This window comes from Acomys russatus, chromosome 11 (assembly GCF_903995435.1).
Source record: "Acomys russatus chromosome 11, mAcoRus1.1, whole genome shotgun sequence".
Lineage (NCBI taxonomy): Eukaryota > Metazoa > Chordata > Mammalia > Rodentia > Muridae > Acomys > Acomys russatus.
Window position 1 is genome coordinate 54,341,975 of NC_067147.1, and position 22,656 is coordinate 54,364,630.

The window sequence follows — 22,656 nt, forward strand, 5'->3', positions numbered from 1 at the left end:
CTGGAGAGGTACCTGTGCATGTCAGATGTGTGGTTGTAGCAGAAGCCCTTCTCCCTCTTCATGGCCATGTGGCTAGAGCAGGGATATGGGCCGTACTTTGTGTGTGCACACGTGTGCTTGTTGGTGTATGTTTAGTGTTTCTGAGCCCCAAAGTGCTGCCAATTTGCACAGCTGGCTTGGTATATATGGGTCTTGGGAGTTGAACTCAGTTCTTCATGTTTGCACAGGAAACAGTCTCATCCACACAGCCTTCTCCCTAGCCCTCAGGGTTGTAATAAAGAATGAGATGGTGCCAGGTGTGGTGGCGTACACCCTTAATCCCAGCACTGGGGAGGCAGAGGCAGGTAGATTGCTGTTGAGTTCGAGGCCAGCTTGGTGTTCAGGGCAGCGAAGGCTACACAGAGAAACCCTGTCTCGAAACCCCGCCCTCCCCCCCGCCCCCGCCAAAAAAAAAAAAAGGATGAGATGGCACACAACAGATCTGATATGAGGAGATTTATTTGGGGAATGGAAGGAAGGGGAAAGGAGTTATGACCTGAGTGGGCCATGAGGGTAGAAACAGACAGAGAGAGAGACAGACAGACAGACAGACAGACAAACAGACAGAGAGGAGTTAGGACCTGAGTGGGCCATGAGGATAGAAAGAGGCAGAGAGAGAGAGAAAGAGAGAGAGAGACGGGTAGGAGATACGGCGGGGGTGGGGGGGAATATATGTGTAGTGATGGGCCAGTCCTTTATATCTAGTGGGCAGCTGAAGTGCATACACCTGGCAGTGACAGCAAGTGATTACACCAGGTTGCTAGGAAACCTAGGAGTGGGCTAGCAGGGCTGACTATAGTCTAACCCTTAGGCTAGGCTTTAAAAATATATATATTTTATAGCCAGGCTTGGTGGCGCACACCTTTAATATGCATTCAGGAGGCAGAGGCAGGCGCATCTCTGTGAGTTCGAGGTCAGCCTAGTCTACAAAGAGAGTTCCAGGACAGCCAGGGCTACACAGAGAAACCCTATCTTGGGGGGGGGAAAAAACGGGCTAGAGAGATGGTTCAGAGGTTAAAGACACTGACTGTTCCTCCAGAGGTCCTGAGTTCAATTCCCAGCAACCACATGGTGGCTCACAACCATCTATAACGTAATCTGATGCCTGTTTCTGGCCTGCAGATATGTGTGAAGGCAGAGCACTGTACACATAATAAATGAATAATAAAATCTTTTTTAAAAAAACAAAATAACACGTTATATTTGCTGGGCATGGTGGTGTACATCTTTTTAATCCCATACTCAGGAGGCAGAGGCAAGCAGATCTCTGAGTTTGAGGCTAGCCTCATCTTCCACACAGAGAAACTCTATGTCTAAAAACCACACACACACACACACACACAGTATGAGTGTTTTGCCTGCATGTATGTGCGACATGTATTTGCCTGTGGAAGCATTAGGTGTCTTGGAACTGGAGTTACAGGAGACTGTGAGCTGCCATGTGGGTGTTGGGAATCAAACCGGAGTCTTCTGGAAGAATAGAGAGCACTTTTGTTTTTTGGGTTTTTTGTTTTGTTTTGTTTTTGTTTGTTTGTTTGTTTGTTTTTCAAGACAGGGTTTCTCTGTGTAGCCTTGGCTGTCCTGGACTCACTTTGTAGACCAGGCTGGCCCCAAACTCATAGCAATCCGCCTGCCTCTGCCTCCCAAGTGCTAGAATGAAAGGCGTGGGCCCACCATGCCCAGCTAGACAGCACTCTTAACTAAAAGCGACGGCACAGAGAAATTAGACCACTCTGTAGGCAGAAAGAAAGGTTTTACTGGGGATCAATTTGGGGGTAGGGGCAGAGAGAAGAGCATAACCGTGGAAAAACAAGCAGATTTTACATGACAGCAGGATGAGGATCTGAGCTGAACTATGTGCCCTTGCTAGAGGCAGCTGACCTTTGTGGGGAAATTTACAGAGGTTACTGGAGGATTAAGACTGGTTTCTGGTAAACAAAAACTGCCTTGAGAGATCTGCTCTTCTAGTAAACGGAAACCTCTAGGCTTGTTTACCCGATAGTTTACCCGATAAGGATCCTTCTTGTTTACCTGCCAGAGTCCTGCGGTTTAGGACAATGTCACCTGTGCTGCCATTTGGGGGCACAGAACTATCATTCCAGCTTCTGCATCTCCAAACTTCCCAAGACTCTGTTGTACTTTATAATGCTGCTAGCAGGAGCATTTCTTGAATATGGGCTAATGTGAATCAGTGTCCTACAATTAGTACTGTGCGAGCCGGTTTGGTGGCACACACCTTTAATCCCAGCACTCGGGAGACAGAGGCAAGTGGACCACTGTGAGTATGAGGCCATTCTCATCTACAGAGCCTGGTCCAGGACAGCCAAGGATACACAGAAAAACTCTGTCTCGAAAAACAAACAAACAAATTAGTACTGTAGGGCCAGTGGGATGGCTCAGTGGGTAGAGGCATTTGCTATGCAAACCTAATAACTTGAATTTGATCTCACAGTGGAAGGAGAAAACCAACTTCTGAAAGTCGTCATCTGACTTGCACATGTGCTGTGATGTCACACACACACACACACACACACACACACACACACACACACACACACGATTTCAATTAAAACAAAACGTTGAATTAGTACTGTGTGCGCTGGTGCTAGAACAAGCGCATACTTGCGCTAAGCAGTCTGCACCAGTCTCATGACTACTGTTGCTGCAAATGGGTTTTCTTTCTTTCTTTCTTTTTTTTCCTAACAAAAAAATTGTATTTACTTAGAAGCATTTAGAATGTCAACAAAAGAGCCACACTTATTTTTTTCCAGTTACAGAGTGGTATTCAGTTAACAGAACAATAATTTTCTTTGCATAAACTGCATCACAGACAACTGAAGATGGAAAAACAAAAACAAACAAAACGAAAAGAAAAAAAAACACCGTCCCCATATATAACTATTTTGTGTTGTGCACCAACAAGAACCTGCTTTAAATTTCCATGCCAAAATAAACAAATAAATAAACTTCCATGCCAATTTACAACTCCCAGACTATACCAGGCAAGGTCAGTGGCCATTCAAAATACCACCAGGACAGGGCTAGCCAAAGACACATTCAGTAGTATGTTAACTATACAAAAAAAGACACTGTACCGTTTAAAAACAAATCTTACACAGCCTTACATTTCTTTTTTTTTTTTTTTTTCTTTAAAAGAAGTGAGTTGTGTACAGGGGGGGTTAAATGCTTTATAGACAAGAAAAAACAAACTGCGCTAGAACCAGCTTATTCATCTTCTTCTTCTTCCTCATCCTTGTCTTCCTCTTCCTTGTCTTCTTCATCCTCCTCCTCATCTTCCTCTTCCTCCTTTTTCTTGCTCTGTTCAGCCTTGACCACCCCTTTTCCGCTGCATCAGGCTTTCCTTTAGCTCTGTAGGCAGCTGTAGCTTTTTGTACTTCTCCTTCACCGTGGCTGCCTTCTTCTCACAGGGCTGCCTGTCATCCGCCGGGGTGTTCGCCCTTGATTTGGGGGTGGTACTCAAAACAGAACAAGAAGAAGGCCGAAGGAGGCCTCTTGGGTTCCCTGGGGTCCTTGAACTTCTTTTTGGTCTCCCTTCTGGGGGGGGGTGTGTAGGTTTTCATTTCTCTTTCATAATTTCCCCTTTTCTTTAGCCGACATGGTCTTCCACCTCTCTGAGCACTTCTTGGAGAACTCTGAGAAGCTGACAGAAGCATCCGGGTGCTTCTTCTTATGCCCCTCCTGGCAGGTTTGCACAAAGAATGCATATGAAGACATGTTGCCTCTCGGCTTCTTAGGATCTCCTTTGCCCATGTTTAGCTGATTTTTGTCTCCGAGGTTCAGGGTCGCCCGGTGCCCGTCCAGCTCCCGCTTGCCCCGGAGCTGTTTCTATGGAGCTCAATGTACTGCAATGGCCGTGAGAGGGGGAGCCAGGTGCAGCCTCCTCCGCAAATGGGTATTCAAGCATCTGTTTGTGTAACAGAAGCTTCTGTGAGGGCTGCTTGCCTGGGAACACGTAGAGTATTTACTCCCTACACAGAGAAGGGGCTGGCTTGTTAAAACGTTCCCTAGCATACTAACACACCGATGACCTTGCTCTTGTGCAAGTGTGTCAAGCATAGATTTCCTGTGAATGTTGTACCAGGCCCTGAGTTAGCTCAGGTTTGAGACACTGAGCCTGGGCTCTAGTCTGTGCCTGTTCTGGTGTTTGTTTTGCTGTGGCCACTGAAGCTCACTGGGGCTTTGAAACTATGGTAGAGGTCACGGTGGTGGGAATGGGAGGAGCTGGGACTTGAACTCCTCATGGTTTCCGGTTTGACCCAAAGTGCAGGAGACAGCCCCTATTGTTGAGCCTAACATGAAGGACCACAGCTTAGGAACACGGACTCGGGTTGTCCTGAGTACCATGCTCCAAACGTGCAAACAGTTTAAGAAAGTTCTTATAGTTACGGAACAAAACAGAGTCATAAATCAAGGCACTTTGCAAATATATTAGAGGAAACATCAGGTAGGCAGGCCACAACGAAGCAGGCAAGTCTCTGCGACGGGTCTCAGATAGTATCTGATGGCATTCTTAGACTTGGGTTTGGCAGAAGGTAGTGGTCTGCTAAGAGTGCATTGCAGAAGTTGTGCCTGATAGTAGAAAAGCTATTAGGTCAGAGATGGGCTCTGAGGGAGACTAAGGATAGGCCAAGATAGTTTGTCTCTGGATCTGTGGTCTGGTCGCTCACTGTCTCTGTTCTGGTCCTTTAAGGTGAGGTCTTAGAAGTCCTGATTGCTTGAGGGGTCAGGCTGGAGAGGAGGGCTCCTTCTTAGGGGATGGAGCACCAGTCTTACAAGAGCTTTTGCCTTTTGATTTTGTTTTTGAGACAGGGTTTCTCTGTGTAGCCTTGGCTGTCCTGGACTCACTCTGTAGACCAGACTGGCTGGTCTCGAACTCACAGCGATCCTCCTGCCTCTGCCTCCCAAGTGCTGGGATTGAGGGCGTGTGCCACCACACCCAGCTGTGGTGTTGTTGTTGTTGTTTTGTCTTGGGAGCCCCTTCCAGACTCCTGCTTCATTAGTCTCTCTCTCTCTCTCTCTCTCTCTCTCTCTCTCTCTCTCTCTCTCTCTCTCTCTCTCTCTCTCATAGATTTATTTATTATGTATACAGTGCTCTGCCTGCATATAGGCCTGTACTCCAGAAGAGGGCACCAGATCTCATTATAGATGGTTGTGAGCCACCATGTAGTTGCTGGGAATTGAACTCAGGACCTTTGGAAGAGCAGCCAATGCTCTTAACCTCTGAGCCATCTCTCCAGCCCTCATTAGTATCTCTTAATAAACTTTTTTCTTAGTTACTGTTCAATTGCTGGGATGAAACACCATGAACATAAGCAACCTGGGGGAGGAAAGGGTTTACTTCAGGACTGGAACTCACGCAGGGCAGGAACCCGGAAGCAGGAGCTGATGCAGAGGCTGTGGAAGCGGGCTGCTTACTAACATAGTCACGGCTTACTTAACCCGCTTTCTTATAGACTGCAGGGCCATCAGCCCAGGGGCGGTATTCCTGTAACAAGCGGGCACTCCTCCCTCAATCACTAATTAAGAAAATACCCTACACTCCTGCCTCCAACAGCCCGCTCTCATTGGCTGAACTTCTGATCTTTCTTGACTCCATCTCCCAAGTGCTGGAGTGACAGGTGTGCGCCATCACTTCTGACTGGTTTGTGAGGTTCTCAGGATGGAACTGGCTTGTGCATCGGTTGCTAGGCAAGCAATTCTACCATCTAAGGCAGCTCTCAGGGATTTAAATGCCTTTCAATAACAAGTTTGCGACAGCTTGGATGCTGTTTTAACGTACATAAGTGGACCAACCCTCAAAACCTGCCCGGTGGACACCCACGCGGCTCGGGGAAGACTGGCAGAGGCCCACGGGGCTCGGGAAATCCTTACTGAGGGTCGGCCAGGTTGCGGAAGGTAGGTGGCTACAAGAGCAGGCGCAACCCATCATCGAGGCTGCCAGCGGCCCTAATCAAAGGAGCTTGGTTGCACTTGAGGCTACCGTCCCGGTCCATGCCGCTTTGCAGTCATCCTTAGAGCCCCTCGGCGGGGCCAGGTCGCCTACTGTCCCCCATTGGTGTTGTGTGGGGTAGAGCAGCTGATCCTCAGAGCCCAAAAGCTGCATTCCTACGCAAGCGTTGTTGCAGCAGGCAAAGCAGTGAAGCCCACAGCCCCGCCTACTAGTCTACTGCGCAGGCGCCCTGGTCTGAAGCTCCCGTTATACCTCCCTCGAGGGCAGTTCCAACAGTGCGCAGGCGTACTAAGCCTCAGCGGCGCCCGGAGGCGGGCGTAAGGCGAGGGGGCGGAGCGAGCCGGAGCCTGCGGTTGCGCACTCGCAGGCACCGCCCCTTGGGTTCGCTTCTGGAGCCACGGCGCTAGCAGTGGAAACAACTGAGGTCGTCGTCGAAGTTGAGTTGTCTGAGGTGCTGGCCGCCAACGCTGCCGACGCACCATGGCGTCTGCTGCCCTCGGGCTGACGCCAAGATGGGTGATGCTCCTCGGCGCGGTGCTGCTGCTGCTTCTGCCCATGGCCTCCGCGCAGGAGACTCCGGGAGTGAGTAAGTCCGGGAAATGGGGGGGGGGGGGGCCTAGGGGCCGGGGAAGAGGGCGGCTGGGTCTGATCCAGGGCGGAGCCCAGCCCGCAGGCTTTGCGTCCTCTGCACTTGGAGCCGCGGGCGCGGCCGCCACTCCGGGGAATTACGTCGAGCCCTAAGGCACGAAAGGCAGGCCTTGGCACCTGCTTAGCAGCTGGCTGGTTCGGGTTCCGTTCGGCGAGCATCTGAACTGCCTGTTAGCAGGTGCCGGGGCCCGCCACTTTGAGGATCTGAGCTCTTAACTTTTTCTTTTGGGGGGAATTGGGGAGCTGGCAGGTTGTGTCCAAGTCTGAAGCTGAAAGGGTCGGCTTGGTCAGCTTCCTGACCTTAGCTAGGGTTGATGGGATCCAGCTAGAAGGAAGACTGTCTTTCTCCACCATAGTAACTCAGGCTCTCTCAAGGTGTCTTTGCACTCTAGCCTGGCACCGTGTGTTTTCTTTCTGTGACCTTTTGCATGCTGTCGCAGCTCTGTATTTAAGTTTCTTATCTGCTCCCAGGTGTGCCTAGGGTCTGTGACTGCTGCACTCCTGCTGTCTTGCAGAGTGTGACTACAGGAGCCGACCCTTGTGGCCCAGGAGACTTGGGGGCTAGATTCCCCAGTGAGGACTTTACATAGGGAGAATGCTGGAGAGCCTGTGGAGACACAGGACCCCTACCCAGTGGCTCAGGGGTGTCTGCTGCATTGCTAGAATGCCCCTAGGGAGGAGGGCACCAAACGTCCATCTCTTGTCGCAGAACATGTGCTAGGTGTGAGATTACTACTAACGTGACATTGTGTAGGAAGACGACTTACGTTTAAAACAATTCGTGTTTACAAGCATACCAACATACATTTACAGAATGTATTACGGTATCCCCCAAAGTCACCTTTTGGTGTTGTTTGAGTCAGGGTTTCACCACCGAGATCAGGCTAGCCTTGAACTCACAGGTATCTGCCTGCCTGTGGCCTCCCAAGTGCTGAGAATAAGAGGTGTGCACCGCTATGCCTGGCAAAAAAAATCACCTTTTAAAATATTTTTGTGTGCTTCACCTAACCAGTAATGGATTATAGATCCGGAGAGTGAAATTCATGAAGTTGATGACACTTTGACAGGGCTTTTGCTTCCTCTCTGATGGCATGTGGAACCACTCTCTCAGAGCTTCATCTTGGGGGTGGGGAACAGTCCTAAAAGAACCTCCCGGTTGCTGCACCTTCCGCGGGAATACTCAGGCACAGTGGTGGCTGGTGCGGGTCACCAGGTGGTGAGTCCTTACTGAACAGCCCAGTTTGCAGAGGAATTTGGAGTGCCCCTAACCCCCTCTCCCTGAGGAGCCTGCCTTAGTAAACTGTACTGAATGGTACTCCTCCATACATGCCTTTTGGGGTGCCCTGCCCCTTCCTTACCTTCCTTAGTGAGGCGGCCAGGACTGCTTTGTCTAAGCAAGTGTACTCTACTCCCCTGACTTGACAGTAGAGGTGCTCTCTGAGTCTTGACACCACAGAGGGCACCAAGCCCTTCCAAGTGGATCCTGCTTTGGGGCCCAGAAGATGGCAGCAGGAGGCCTTCTGTGTCCTTAGTTTTCAGAGTCAAACCCCTTCCCAGGTGTAGGTGCGTCCTTTTGTCCTGAGTGTCTTGCTTGACTCACCTGAAACGTCAGGGACCCACTCAGAAGTGAGTCACCATTTACTGTCTTCCCATTTAATTATTAATAGCATCTAAACTAAACTCTTAAGGCTTAATGCCCCAGAGTCAGGATGTTCGCGGTCAGCACCAAGGAACTGCGGAGACACGTTTTTTTTTATCTGCAGCGTGTGGTCGGTTGTGTCCCGTGATGGGGTAAGAGATTTCCGTGTGGCCTTCCAGAAATGTGAGCTTTGGGCAGCAAATTGTCAGTGTTTCCTTCCTAGCCACGTGAGTCTGGGAGTTCCTTCAGCCAGGGTGCCTGCCATTCATCCTCTCTGGCACACAAGATCCACCCTCCAGTTGGCCCGTGGAGGAGGAGGAGGAGGAGGGCTGGCCCCTGCTTAGTAATGGGCAGGCCCAGGGCAGCCGGAGCTCATGATGTGATTCTTGGAACTCAGTTCTTTCTGTTCCCGAAAGTGCAGCTACCCACGCAGCCTGTAACAGATCCGGACCTCATCATCACTGGGGCCACTGAGTCCGCTGATAGTAAGCAAGACCATCCTTTCTTGTGGCTGACTTTGAAACAGCTGGAGAGTGGGTGGGTGTGTTCGGCACACCCTCAGCTGTCACCATAATGAGAAAGCTCTCAGTGCAGGGTGTGGGAGAGCTGGGGGGGGGGGCGATACAGTGAGCTCACACGGATGAGGGGGGCAGCTCTCCTGAGTGACTGCATGCTTGCTGCACTACTCCGTCCCCTCTCTGTGCTTGCTAGGGTCTTTCTTATCTTACCACAAAATATCTGGCCATTTAAAAATGTTTATTGCAAATTGACAAGTTACAATCTTATAGCTTGTTACCTAATTTTCCCAAATTATGGAGTAAATTGTTGAGGTGGTTTGTGCCCCTAAATTCTTCAGGAATTCTCCTAAGAATGAGGATAGTCTCTGCTTAGCTAGAACACAGTTGTTAGAGTGGGACTCGGACGCTTGCCTTACTATATAGTCCACACAGATTAACCAAGTTCCCTAGGGGGTCCTTCTATCCTCTCAGGCTCTGAAGCCTGGGGCCATTTCAAATTGCTTCAACTTTTATATTTCTAATCTCCTCGGTCTCCTCTAAGGTCCTCAGTCCATCTTGGTCTTCAGAAAGCCAGTATGTAGAGAGCCTCAGTTTGGTGTTGCCCTCCTTCCCTCCCTCCCTCCCTCCCTCCCTCCTTCCTTCCCCCCTCTCCCTCCCTTCCGACCTCTCTCCGTTCCTCCCTTCCTTTCTTCCTCCCCTTCGAGATATAGTCTCCCTGTGTAGCTCTGGCTGCCCTGGAACTCACTATGTGAACTAGGCAGGCTTCGAACTCACAGAGATCCACCTGCCTCTGCCTCCTGAGTGCTGGGACTAAAGGCGTGTGCCACTGCCCCACTGCACTTCACTGTCCCTCAGGTCTACCCCAATGGGGAGGCAAGGAGCAGAGCAGGAGCCACCCTGCAGTGTGTGTATGTCCCCACCACTGGATTGTTTTTGTAGGCTTAATTTTTTTTATCAATTATATTTTATTATGAACTTAGTAAACGAGCCTACCTCTCTTAACAACCCGACTAACCCAAACAATCAGAAAAGGATATTAAAAAACACTACAATGAAACCTTAAAGATATCAGTTCCTGGCGTAGTCAGCAGGATTTTAGTAGACCAGCAATTTTACCAAAGTTGCTGCTGTTTTTTGTTTTGTTTTTTAACTTTTTAAGAAAGATTTATTTATTATGTATACAGTGTTCTGCCTGTATGCCAGAAGAGGGCACCAGATCTCATTATAGATGGTTGTGAGTCACCATGTGGTTGCTGGGAATTGAACTCAGGACCTCTGGAAGAGCAGTCAGTGCTTTTAACTTTTGAGCCATCTCTCCAGTCCCACCACCACTGAGTTTTTAATCACTGTGTTTTGCTGATAGGCCTGTGCTGTTATTAAGGTGCAGCCTTTCTTGAGTGTGCCTCTAGGTTGGTGGCAGACCTCCAGAGCCCGAGTATTATCTTGGTTTTCTTTTTTCCTTAAAGATTTATTTATTATGTATACAATGTTGTGTCTGCATGTACACCTGAATGCCAGGGCATCAGATCACATTATAGATGGTTGTGAGCCACCATGTGGTTGCTGGGAATTGAACTCAGGACTTCTGGAAGAGCAGCTAGTGCTCTTAACCTCTGAGCCATCTCTCCAGCCCCGCACCAGTTTTTCTTTTGAGATAAATTTTTCCTCCTGTAAAATTAGAAAGCTTGAATGTACCCTTAGACAAGTTTCTCTGTGTAACCTTGGATGCAGACTGCACCTAGCAACCCAATGAGTCACCGTCTTCCTTCCAGTGTGGCCCCAGAAGCGCTTGCTCTCGCCCTAGGTGGATGAGTTTACATTGTGTAGAGCTGTTGGACTTGAAAGGTGGTCCTTGATACAAGGCTTCTTTCAGCCTGTGTGATGCTGGTCAGTTTCATTGATTTTTACCTTTCTCTGTGGCTTGAAGTTGCTGCATTGTGTAGGTACTCCAGTCTGTCTGTCCATCCTTCTAGAAATGAACACCTGGGCCTTTTCCAGTCATTGTGGATAGAGATGCGGTGAGCATGCCTGCACAGGGCTTTCTGTGGGTATGTCGTCTGATGTTTTGAATAAGATACCTCTAGTGGGCTTGCTAGCCATAGGAGTGGCCATTTCTAAAAATGGCCGAGTCAACTCGGAATCGTGGCTGTATGCCCCTGGTCGTCTCTTTAAGTTTGGCCTTTCTTACGCATGCGTCCCTTCGAAGCTTTAGTTTGCATTTTTCTGGCAGCCAATGACTAGAGTGCAGTGCTCTTTTCAAAGCGTGCTTGTTTTTGTTTTCTGATATAAGATTTATTGTAGATGGGAGGAGGGGAGAGAAAGAAGGGGGAAAGGGAGCCCCAGGGGGACAGAGAGAGGGAAGGAAGCTGAGGAAGTGACAGAGAGCCAAGTGTGCTTGTTTTAAGGGATGGTGGGCAGTAGTAGCGAGTGGCCCCAGTTGGGTAGCATGCAAAAGTCTTGATTTCTATGCTACTTCTATACATCTGATTTGCCTGAGTCCCAAGGCTGATAGCTGAATAGACTTTGATCCAGTGCTGTGGGTGCTTGGCAGTGTCCCAGGGGCTCTGCATGACTGGCGTGGGCTGACAGCACCGGGCTTCCTGGGTTTGGGGAGTATAGCTTGCCCCGGGATCTTGAGATCTGGAGGTAAGTTTGTAAGCTTGGCTTTGCCTCCAGGCAATTTCACCATATGGCTGTGGCCTCCTGCTCACAAGAGCATGCCAGTAGTAGTAGGCCCCAACAGGTTAGTGCTTTCATGGTTCGCCTGTAAAGGGGAGCTGTAGAGCATGGCTGTGTTGTGTTTGGAGTCTTTCTTTACAGGAGAGCCCTTGCAGAAGCGACTCTCCTGGTGACTTGCTTGCAGCAGGATTAGGTTGGGTGCCCTGAAGCAGGCCAGTACCAGCAGAGTCTTGATCATTCGTGGCTGAGGCTCACGGCACCAGTGTCTTCTCTGCCACCTCAGTGATACCTTTGTCTCTCCTGGCAGGTTGTTCTCAGTACACAAACAGATCCTGTGAAGAGTGCCTCAGGAATGTCTCGGTAAGTAGTGTGACCTGTGACCCTGAGTCCAAGGAGGCGTGTGTGTTTGAAGCGCTCTGCCATTTGGAAATTGCTAGGTGGTTGTTAACTATTACCCCAGCTTCTCTCAGGCACCTGAAGCCTTTCCATGAAAGGCGCATGTACTGTCTAATCTAGCCAGTCTCCATGACCCAGTCAGGCAGTGTGGGGATGCTCCCGTCCTGGAGCTGACTGGGACGTGTGGCAGGTATGCTGGCAGTAGATGACCAGGACTGCTCGCCTCTGACTAGGTCTTCTCTAGAGGGTCATTCGACCTCCAAGACCTGTTGCGGGCTGAGATAACAACTTATGCAATGAAAGGCAAGTGGGGGCCTTGAATGCACACTCAGGAATGCACTCTTCTTCATTCATGTGTGTAGTGCTGTAGTGTCAGCTCCTCTAGCAGGGTCCTTGTCAAGAGAAATGGCTCTCTATGAACCTTACACCATGGTTGTGCCCCAGTGCTGGCGCTTCCTGAAGCTGTCAGGGCTAGTGGGGTCTTCTCTCAACTCCTCACACAGGATTAGGGAAGAACCAGAGGCAAGACAGCTGCAGGCCATGAGAGAGCTCTGGGCCATGTGGTGCACTGGGAAGTCTCAGGCAGCATGTTCCTGCCCCTTCTTAATTTCCTTGTGTGCCCTCGAGTCAGAAAGTAGTTCCAATTCTGGAGCACAATCCCCTCATCTTCTGCTCTGTGAAACGGGAGGACTCATGAGGGGACCTTTTGATGGGACAGACATTCATTTGCCCTTCTGGGAGAAGCGGACCAGCAGTGGGGAAATAGCTCCACGACCCATGTCTTTAGATGTCGTGTGAGGACTCTAGGTGTCTCCAGTGTGGTGGCCTGCTCTCTCAGCAGCCCGGGAGGCTTCTGAGCTGCCGCTTGAGACAGAGGAGTTCTGCTTGGGCTTGGATGGGCCAGTGCTTGCTGTGCAGCCTGTGTTGGGAACTCTCAGGGAAGCACAGAAGTGGAGCAGCAGATGATCAGGAAAGCCTTCAGAGGCTTCTCCCTGGATGGCATCTCAGGGCTGCACAGTTGTGTTGTCCGCCCCGACTGTGGGTTAATGACAACACAGGTTAGGGCGGTGTTTCCTCTTGGTTCCCACCACAGGACATTAGGAGCATCTTAAAAAGGAGCAGTATATTTTTAAAGTGACAGTGCAGGTCTGAGACGTGTCTTGCTACTTTGAGACTGACTAAAGGTCAACAGCTGGTCTTGCCTCAGTACTCACATTGGTAGCGTTGAACGGTGGGGTTTTTTGACTCTGGGTTCTAGTTTTTCCTCTAGGACACCATTTTAACCATTTAAAAAAAAACAAAAAAACAACTCGTTGTTGTACTAGCCTTGTAGCCCTGTTACTCTGAGTTATGTGTGATGAGGGCAGAGTCCAGAGAGGGACCTGCCCAGGTCACAGTGGTTAGTCCAGGCATCTGACCCTGCTCTGAACCCAGACAGCAAGGCTTCATTCAGGAAGGCAAGGTGAAGAAGGCCACTCCAGGCCTAAGGGTGTTCAGGAACCTCTTATTGTAGTTAAAAAGAGCAGAACATGCCAGGTGTGGTGGCGACAAAGCACCTTCAATCCCTGCACTCAGGGAGGCAGAAGCAGGCGGATCTCTGTGAGTTCGAGGCCAGCCTGGTCTACAAAGTGACTCCAGGGCAGCCAAGGCTACAGAGAGAACCTGTCTCAAAAAACCAAAACATTATAGATGGTTATTAGCCATCATGTGGTTGCTGGGAATTGAAGTTAGGACCTCTGGAAAAGCAGTCAGTGCTCTTAAAGCTGAGCCATCTCTCTAGCCCAACTTGAGCCTTTTTAAAAAATGAATGAGCCGGCCATGGTGGCGCACGCCTTTAATCCCAGCACTCGGGAGGCAGAGGCAGGCGGATCGCTGTGAGTTCGAGGCCAGCCTGGTCTACAAAGCGAGTCCAGGACAGCCAAGGCTACACAGAGAAACCCTGTCTTGAAAAAACCAATAAATAAATAAATAAATAAATACTAAAATAAAAAATGAACGAGTAACCAAAAATAATTCAGGACAGAAGCCAGGTGTGGTGGCACATACCTGTAATCCCAGCACTTGGGAGGCAGAGGCAGGTGGATCTTTTTGAGTTCAAGGCCAGCCTGGTATATAAACTAAGTTTCAGAGCAGCCAGGGCTGTACAGAGAAACCCTGTCTTGAAAAAACCAAAAGAGAACACCCAAACCCAGGACAGAAACACTGGAGTAGAAGATGTGCCCAGCAGCAGGATCTGCAGGACTCCGCTGTTGTGTGCCGTGTAATGCCAGGAAGCGCTGTGAGGACACAGTGGACGCTGTGCAGTAGCCCAGCGCATGTTTCAGGGTCTTGTACTAGGCGTTGCTCCAAATTGAGACCCAGACCTGGGTTTTAATCTTGCTGCAGATCCAGTGGCATGCGTGCTCCTGCAGTTGGGTGAGGACAGAAGGATGGCCTCTTGGCTCTGGCAGGGCCAGTGCTCTTGAAAGCAGAATTCCTTTGGCTTGTGATGTGTGTAGTCTGCTCAGGGACACCTACCTAGGTCAGCTATGCTGCCTTCAGCCCTGTCTGTCACTCTGGGGTGGGTATGGTGGGCCCTGCTCTGAGTTCTGACATGTGTTGGTGCATCAGGACCATTTCTTCACTGTTCCATTCCCACCCTAACACATGAGGGCCTCAGACAGAGTCCCCTGGAGGTCCTCTCCTGCTCTGATCATTGGTTACGTTGTCCTTCAAAACTGGACACTTTAAAGTGCAGTGTAAAGATTGAGGCACAGGACCTCCTAAAGTAGTGACTCCCCTGGACCTCATCATCTGTCCAGCAAACACTTAGGAAGCACCTGCTGGATGCTCAGGTTCCTGTGTCCTGTGTTTCTGGGTGCTCAGTGAAGGCCACAGTTATCTGACTTCCTGCACAGTGTGGCAAGTGCACTGTACAGTGTGAGGAGACAGGCAGGGTTATTGGTTAGGGAATGTGGGCCTCGGGAAGGTGGCTGGTTGTTGGCAGCGCAGGCCTCCTTGAGGATGTGAGGGGACCATTCTCAGGCAGGCTGCAAAAACCCTGGGAGCGGGGCAGCTCTCAGGACCAAGTGGCTCTGTAGGCTGGACAGGGCTGCCAGTCACTGTGTAGGGAACTGAGTACGGGTATTTGAGAGGTGAATGCCTTAGACGCATCCATCCTAGGGAGATGGTGGTGCAGAGCCCCGGAGACGGGGTGGTGGTCTTGCTCTGGTCTATTGAAAGGCCTCCTGATGCTGGTCTCTTTCAGTGTCTGTGGTGCAACGAGAACAAGGCGTGCTTGGACTACCCTGTGAGGACAGTCTTGCCCCCCGCTTCTCTTTGTAAACTGAGTTCTGCTCGCTGGGGCGTTTGCTGGGGTAAGTCATCTTCATTTCCTTCTTAAAACGTCAGTGGCTTCTGATGATTCTGGGGCTTGTGCTTAGTCAGGGGAAGTTACTAGGAATGCTGCTGTACTGTGACTCCCAAGGGAAGGAAGCAAGCAGTCCTGTGACAGCCTGCTGTTTGGCATGCTCCCAGGGACCTGGGGGCTCCGGGAGCAGCAGTAGCCACAGCACCACACAACCCCCATTGTGGGAGGTGGGGAAAGGGCTTTGTAAAGCCTGTTTTCATGTGCCTGTGGATGCTGCTGCCTGGGAACCTGTGTGGGTCCCATGGCCCAGTGACCCTCAACCAAGGACCCTGTCAGGCCAGGTGCGTGTCTGTGTGTCTGTGTCTGGGGTGGTCATTTTCTCCCATGAAGGCCTCCTCCAGCCCTGTGAAGGTGCAGGTGTTTCTCAGAGCACCGGGGCAAGGGGGTTCTCCTTTTATTTTACTTTTTAAGATTTATTTATTTATTACTTATACAATATCCTGCCTGCATGTATGCCAGCAGTCCAGAAGAGGGCACCAGATCTCATTACAGATGATTGTGAGCCACCATGTGGTTGCTGGGAATTGAACTCAAGACCTCTGGAAGAGTACTCAGTGCTCTTAACTTTTGAGCCATCTCTCCAGCCCCAGGGGGTTCTTGATGGTTCTTTATGTGTTTGCACCATGGACCCTCTCTCCTCTTACATCTAGTGTACCTATCTTTACAAAAATACTTCAGGCTCAGAATTCTGTCAGACTTCACGTAGAACAACCTGGCTGTTGTTAAAGCTCAGAGAATCCAGAAAGCAAAGTGGGCTGACACCCTGTCTGCTTGGTGTGTCTTTGGTGTCCAAATACCACTGTGTCTGTCCTTCTGTCCTGGCACAGAAAAGCCTCTGAGGCCTCAGCACTGCCCCCCACTGTCCCCTCCTGGTGGTGCTTCTTCCTGCACTGGGAGCACTGACTGCCACTCAGACATCTCCCATCAATGTGTGAATTCTAGACTACCTTGTGGTATGGGTTATCACTACTCAGAGCAGCAGGGAGACAATTCTAGAGTATCTGGAAGTGCCCCCCACCCCTAGGTCCTGAGGTGGCCTTCACAGAAGGAAGTCCTGCTTTGAGCGCCAGTGTCACCTCCCCTGTTGCACCCCTCCAAGCAGTGGCTTAGAGGGAGGTCACTTGTTTTGCCTTTGACTCATTGGGTGGTGTGTAGAAAATAGTGAGCTGTTGGTCTGACTCTGACGACTGAAGGTGTTGAGCCGTGTCAGTCGGTGGGTGCCCTTGATAACCGTCCTGTGCAATGAATGTCCCACCCAGGTTACAGCATGGCCACACAGCACTGTAGCTTATCAGCAAGAGTAGTTACCACACGTTGCCCGCGGAGTAGGGTGGCGCCTGTGGGAGGCAGCCTGAGAGCAGGTCTGCCTCTGGTTCCCAGTGAGCACACCGTTGGTTACCTCTGAGGGTCTTGAGGGACTGGCACCCCCTACATGTGAATACACATGGTTGCACCTGGCCCTATGATAGGGTGTTGTTGGCCAGGGTTCATGCTCCCCTGAGCAGAGTGGGGCACTCGGGGTTGGGCCACTGAGCTTCCTGGTTTCACCATCGCTCTGGGCAGCTCATCATGCTGATTGTAGGTTGGCGCCATGGACTGTCAGTCCTAGCTTTAGAGTCATTTGTTTTCTCCTCTAGGAAAATTATAGCCTCAGGGTCTTAATTGTAATGACTTGAAGTGTTATATTCATTTGAAGACAAATGAAGCCTTTACATGTTGACCTTTTGCTCTGAGCGTGTTGTCAATCATTGCTGTCAGGCCATTTTTGCTCATGGGTAGACGTTCCTGTGTGGCTTCAACCCTGTGAAGGTGCAGGGGTTTAGCAGAGGAGCCCGTCGTGACAGCTCTGCTTTTATCTGTCACTGACTTGAGCTGCTTGTCAGAGAAGCGGTGGGAGTAGGTTGGATTTAGTTAGATCCAGCTGTCTTAATGTTCTCGTTCTTAGGTTGAGTGTTACAGAGTTCTGTAGTCAAAAGCTGTACCACCCACTGATGCCTTCTAACTTTCTAACCACACAAGTTGCTACTTTTTGCACCTCCACACTTTCCACCTAGGCACCATTAGACAGAACACGGGGGTTGGAGCTCCCAGGCATCTGAGCAGTTGCAGTGACTGCTTCTGGCCATGCTTAGAGACTGAAAGGAGTCCAGTAGATGGGCACGGGCCCCTGCGCTGAGACTGCCTGAGGGAGCCGAGAAGTCAGCCCTCGGCCTCTCTCCTTCTGCAGCCCTCCAGCCAGAGAAGCTGCTTGTGACGTGTCTGGGTGCAGAGTTGAGCTGGGTGGTGACTGGAACATATTGGCAAAAGCAGTGCAGGGCTCTTAACTGGCTCTGGCCTGAATAGATTAGTAGAAAAGCCTTGACTTGGTTTATTTTTATTTTTTGTTTCTGTTTTTTAAAGATTTATTTATTATCTATACAGTGCTCTGCCTGCATATATACCTGCACACCAGAAGAGGGCACCAGATTTCATTATAGATGCTTGTGAGCCACCATGTGGTTGCTGGACCTCTGGAAGAGCACTCAGTGCTCTTAACCTCTGAGCCATCTCTCCAGCCCCCCAACCCCCTGCCTGACTGGTTTTAAATTAAAGGTCTTTAAGAGAAATTTAGAAGAGCCTTAAAATTTATTTTCAGTTTGTATCAGTTCCTAAAGTTGGCTCTACCAGCACTTTATGCCTCTGAGTGACACTGGTCAGCCATTTTCAGATACTAGGGCAGGGATGTGCACGTATTGGTGGTCAGGGCAGTTTGCCATCTGTAGTTAGCACTAGGGAGTCAAGAGGCCTTGGGAACAGACACATTGACGTCTTTCCTTCTTCCAGTCTTAAGTGGGGGAAAGTCTGTTTTGTCTCATTAGTTTGTTGTGGTTAATCTATATATATAAATCTTAAGTTGTAGACACTGGCTGAAAGGACACACATGCCCAAGCCTCATGTTTAGGACTGCTTCTGTGACAAAAAGGAGTATGCTGTGGGGTGGAGGCAGGCCATACTTGCTGAGGTTTAAACTTTATTCCTGGACTTCCAGTGAACTTTGAGGCCTTGATCATCACCATGTCGGTGCTTGGGGGCTCTGTGCTCCTGGGCATCGCTGTGTGCTGCTGCTGCTGCTGCTGCCGCCGGAAGAAGAGCCGGAAGCCAGACAAAAGCGATGAGAGGGCCATCAGAGAGCAGGAGGAGAGGAGAGTACGGCAGGAGGAGAGGTGAGGCTAGGCCCCTTGCTCAGGAGCTTGCCTCTGAATTTATAACAAGGAGGCCATGGGAAACAAGGGCTGTGAGTCACACGCTTTCTCCATTTCTGAAAATGTGTCGTGTGTCTTGTCCAGCATCTTCTGGGCTGTACTGAGACGCTGGCAGGAATCTCAGAGGGGTCATTGGCCATGTCTCAGAGTTCAGGCTAGCTGGTCTACCTCTTCCACTGGTAGAGGAGGCTCGCGGAGCCTGTGCTGCGGTGCTCTGGCCTGGCCTTGAGTACTGCTGTTCCAACCCCAGCCCCTAACAGCGGTCGTAGACACTGACTTGTGCTTACTAGTTCCCAGAGCACTGAATTCTGATGTGTGCTGGGGTCTCATGCAGCCTCGGGGCAAATGGTGAGCGTGCTTTCAGCTCTGAAGCGGGTACCACTAAGTAGATGGTAATTACTTTTCCTGGTCACCAGATACAAGGTTTTGACCTGTCTGCGTTTTCTCTCTGAGAACTTTTAAAAAAGATCATGGTATTAGACATTTGAATTTATTGTTGCTGTTTTTTCTTCGAGTAGGGATCTCACTCCATAGCCCAGTCTGGCCCTGAACTCTTCCTCTTCCTGCCTCAGTCTCTTGAGTGCTGCAATAACAGGTGGTTACCACCATGTCCACTCAGAATTAGTTTATGGAGAAGAACAGAATGGCCATCAGAGCAGCCTCAGCAGTCTGGCTTTGCAGTCACCCTGCTGATCAAGTGGTGGGTGTGGCCTAGTGGCCACAGTCATCATCACTTTCTTTTTGGGGAGCTCAAGGAAAGTGCTGAAGGAGCGATAGGCTCTGCTCAAGGACGTGAAAGGGCTAGGAGTTTGAGATGGCCCTGCTTGTCTGCCATAAGCAGATGTGACTTAGTATTTCTTTCTTTCTTTTCTTTTTTTTAGGAGAGCAGAGATGAAGTCAAGACATGATGAAATCAGGAAGAAATATGGTAAGAGTGAGATGTGTTTCTCTTGACTGGTTTTGATCTGGGCAGCTACTGCTTTTCCAGACAACCGTCCTCCACTGAGGACAGCAGTTACCAGGGCACCACCGGAGATTAACTGCGCCGAGTGCCTCAAGAGAACAGGCTTTATTTTTCTTTGGTTCTCGTGAAGAATGACACTTCAGGAGGATCGTTCATAGCTGCTTGTCCATTTGCCTTAAAGTAGGATATGCCTGTGTCTGTGAGTTTCTGGGCTGTCTGTGCAGTCTTTCCCTCGCGTGCATCTCTTCTTCCTGTCTTCTGATGGGGTTCCTGCTTTCTGACTGCATTGTCTTGTTTGGAGAAGCTGGGGAGTGACTGAAGGAACCAGCCTGATCTTGGGTGCCAAGTGCAAGCCTCTTTTGTTCAGTCGGAGTAAGAGGCCCAGCATGGTGGAGACTCACTGTCTCCAGTGTCCCACACGATGCTGTGTTCTGCTCCTGTTTCTGCTGCTCTCAGCTGGTTCTGAGCTCATCTTAAAGCTCAGAACAGGTGCTCGAGCTTCTGCCTGGACTTGTGACTCCAGGGGTTGGGTGCTGCACCCTGGTGCCCCTCACACACCTAGTATGGGACCATATGGCTGCAAGAAGGAAGGTTCCAGCTGTGAACCCAGTTTTTGGCCTTGAATTACTGCCTTAACAGGTGAAATCTGATGAAGAAAACTCTAAAATTTTTCCCAAAATATGCATTAAAATTATTTATTTACTCTGTGTGTGTGTGTGTGTGTGTGTGTGTGTGTGTGTGTGCATTAACATATATGTGTGTATTTGTGTTCGTGTGTGTGCGCACAAACATGCTAACATGCCCTCTGGAGGTCAAGGATGACTTCTGGGAGCCAATTCTCTTCTGCCATGTGGGTCCTGGGAAACTGAGGAGTGCTGTAGCTCCTGCTGCAGGCTGTGGCCTAGGCTTGGATTTGGGCTTCTGTGACGTCAGCGGCTGCACTTGACCCTGGCTAGACCTCATCTCCTTTCTACTGATTTTTGTCCCGCTGTTTTGTCCTTGCTTCATCTTTACATGTCCATGGGTTCTTCTGGATGGGTGGAACATAGAGATATTCGTGTCTCTGCCCTAACAGGATCCTGTAGGTAGATTACAACACTGGTCTCACACCATCTTGTCATACAGGTTTGTGGCAGTCAGGACAGTGAGGGCAGTGTGAGACAAGGAAGGAGGTGGTAGGGTGGCAGGAGAGAGACGCAGGTAAATGATGGAATAGAAATAAAGAAGAATGGTCGGGCCACAGAGTTATGGGCAAATTCTTCCTTTGTTCCAGGCCCAGCCACAGCTCTCAGGGGCATTGAGGGGAAGCGGCTTGTGTGTGTTTTCTGTGTGAATCCTGCCATGGCTGAAGGAAACATGTGCATGTGCGGGACCTTTCCTGACTTCCTGTGATCTCAGCTGTGGCTTGTTTCTTGGGAACTGTTGTGATTTCTTTCCTGACAAAATTTATTTCAGTTTTAAAGTCATCTGTAGCTCAGCTTCAGCGAAGGTCCAGGAGGAGCTTGCTTAGAACTGTGGTCAAGTCTTTCATGTAAAACGTGCCTGAGGTGTATTGTGTTTTATGGAGTGAAGTAGGTGGTTTTGTTTCGTTTTTGTTTCTTTGTTTGGTTTGGAATTTTAGTTTTTTGAGACATGGTCTCACTATGTAACTCTGGTTGGCCTAGAACTCCACTGGTAGGCCAGGCTAGCCTCTAACTCACAGAGAGCCACTGGTCTCTGCCTCGTTAGTGCAAGCCTAGCCTTTTGTTTGTTTGTTTGTTTGTTTTTTAAGATTTATTTATATATTACTATGTATACAGTGTTCTGCCTGCATGTATATCTATTGGCCAGAAGAGGGCATCAAATCACATTACAGATGGTTGTGAACCACCATGTGGTTGCTGGGAATTGAACTCAGGAACTTTGGAAGAGCAGGTGGCACTCTTAACCACTGAGCCATCTCTCCAGCCTGTTTTGTTTTTCTTTTGAGATAGTTTCTTGTTCTATAACCCAAGCTGGGCTCAAACTCCCAACAGTCCCCCTCTCTTAGCTTCCCTAAGGCTAGGATTGTGGGTGCAATCCAGAACACCCAAGGCTGTACATTACTGTTGTGAGTTTGTATCCAGTTGAGTGAGTGAATTTGTAAACCAAGTTTTTTTTTTTTTCCTCTCCCTCAGGTCTGTTTAAAGAACAAAACCCATATGAGAAGTTCTAAAGCAGCCGGCACACACTTGTGGCAGATCTTGCAGTTCCAAATTTTCCTGGGAGTGCACTCTCCAGCAGAGCCTGCGGAGACCTCACCACCACAGCCATCCTTGGCCTGGGTGATCCCTCAAGCCTTAGCATGGGCACCGGAGTGGCCTTGAGAGGACAATCCTGCTCTTGTTCCCTCTATCTCTCTATGTAATCACCTGAGACACTAATCTTGTTGATGTCCTTTTTGGGGGGAGGAAATGTACTTGGTCCCCACAGTCTTCAAGCCTATTACAAAGCTGTCAGCCTGAAGTGCTGACTGACTGCTGGGTGGCCTTGCTGCAAGATTCACATTGCAACACCCAGAGTAATGTTTACTCTATTATGGCAAGAATTGACCCACCACCCTCGCTTCCCCAAGGCTGCATCTTGTCTGCAGGCCTGTTTCTGTGGCATGCCATTGCTTTAGTTTTGGGGCCTTTTGGAAGAGGCACCATCCCCACAGTCTGGTAAAGATTTGCTTTCTAACCCAGCTATATCCAAAAAGCACAAGAGCTTCTAAAGTCACCTGAAGTCTTTATTACCTCAGGAAACAGCCTTACCAAACCTTTAATGAAAATCCAGGCCTCTTGGATAGGGTTTTTCATTTTTCCTAAACCGAGAGTCTTTTTACCCATGGGAAATCTGAGTTGTGAATTCAGTTTGATCCTTTTGTGTAGGGATTGGGCATCTCCCCAGCCGGTCCTGTATGTATCATGGAGGATGAAGAGCTTGCCCACCAGGCATCCCTTTGTGGAAGCTGAGTATGTAGGAAGCTAGGAGGACCCCGCTCCATCCTTCTACCAGAAAAACTGCCTGAGCACACATAACACACCCGCCTCACTTCCCACACTGCTTCCAGCCATGTCTCAGCTCACTGTATCAGACACATCAGCATGGGCCCTCGGAAGCTTGTCAGGGGACATTCAGGTCCCCGTAA

The 22,656-nt window shown here is 49.7% G+C and overlaps 1 protein-coding gene and 1 pseudogene across 1 annotated transcript; one reads left to right on the top strand and one right to left on the bottom strand.

The window, feature by feature from the left end:
• Positions 1-3,264: 3,264 nt before the first annotated feature.
• On the bottom strand, positions 3,265-3,822 carry LOC127195205 (high mobility group protein B1-like; annotated as a pseudogene).
• Positions 3,823-6,422: 2,600 nt separating this feature from the next.
• On the top strand, positions 6,423-22,397 carry Pttg1ip (PTTG1 interacting protein). Its single transcript, XM_051153295.1, has 6 exons — positions 6,423-6,596; positions 11,802-11,854; positions 15,138-15,246; positions 18,328-18,502; positions 19,423-19,469; positions 21,662-22,397. Exons 1-6 carry the CDS (start codon positions 6,491-6,493, stop codon positions 21,697-21,699), a joined length of 528 nt encoding a protein of 175 aa, XP_051009252.1. The 5' UTR covers positions 6,423-6,490; the 3' UTR covers positions 21,700-22,397.
• Positions 22,398-22,656: the final 259 nt, after the last annotated feature.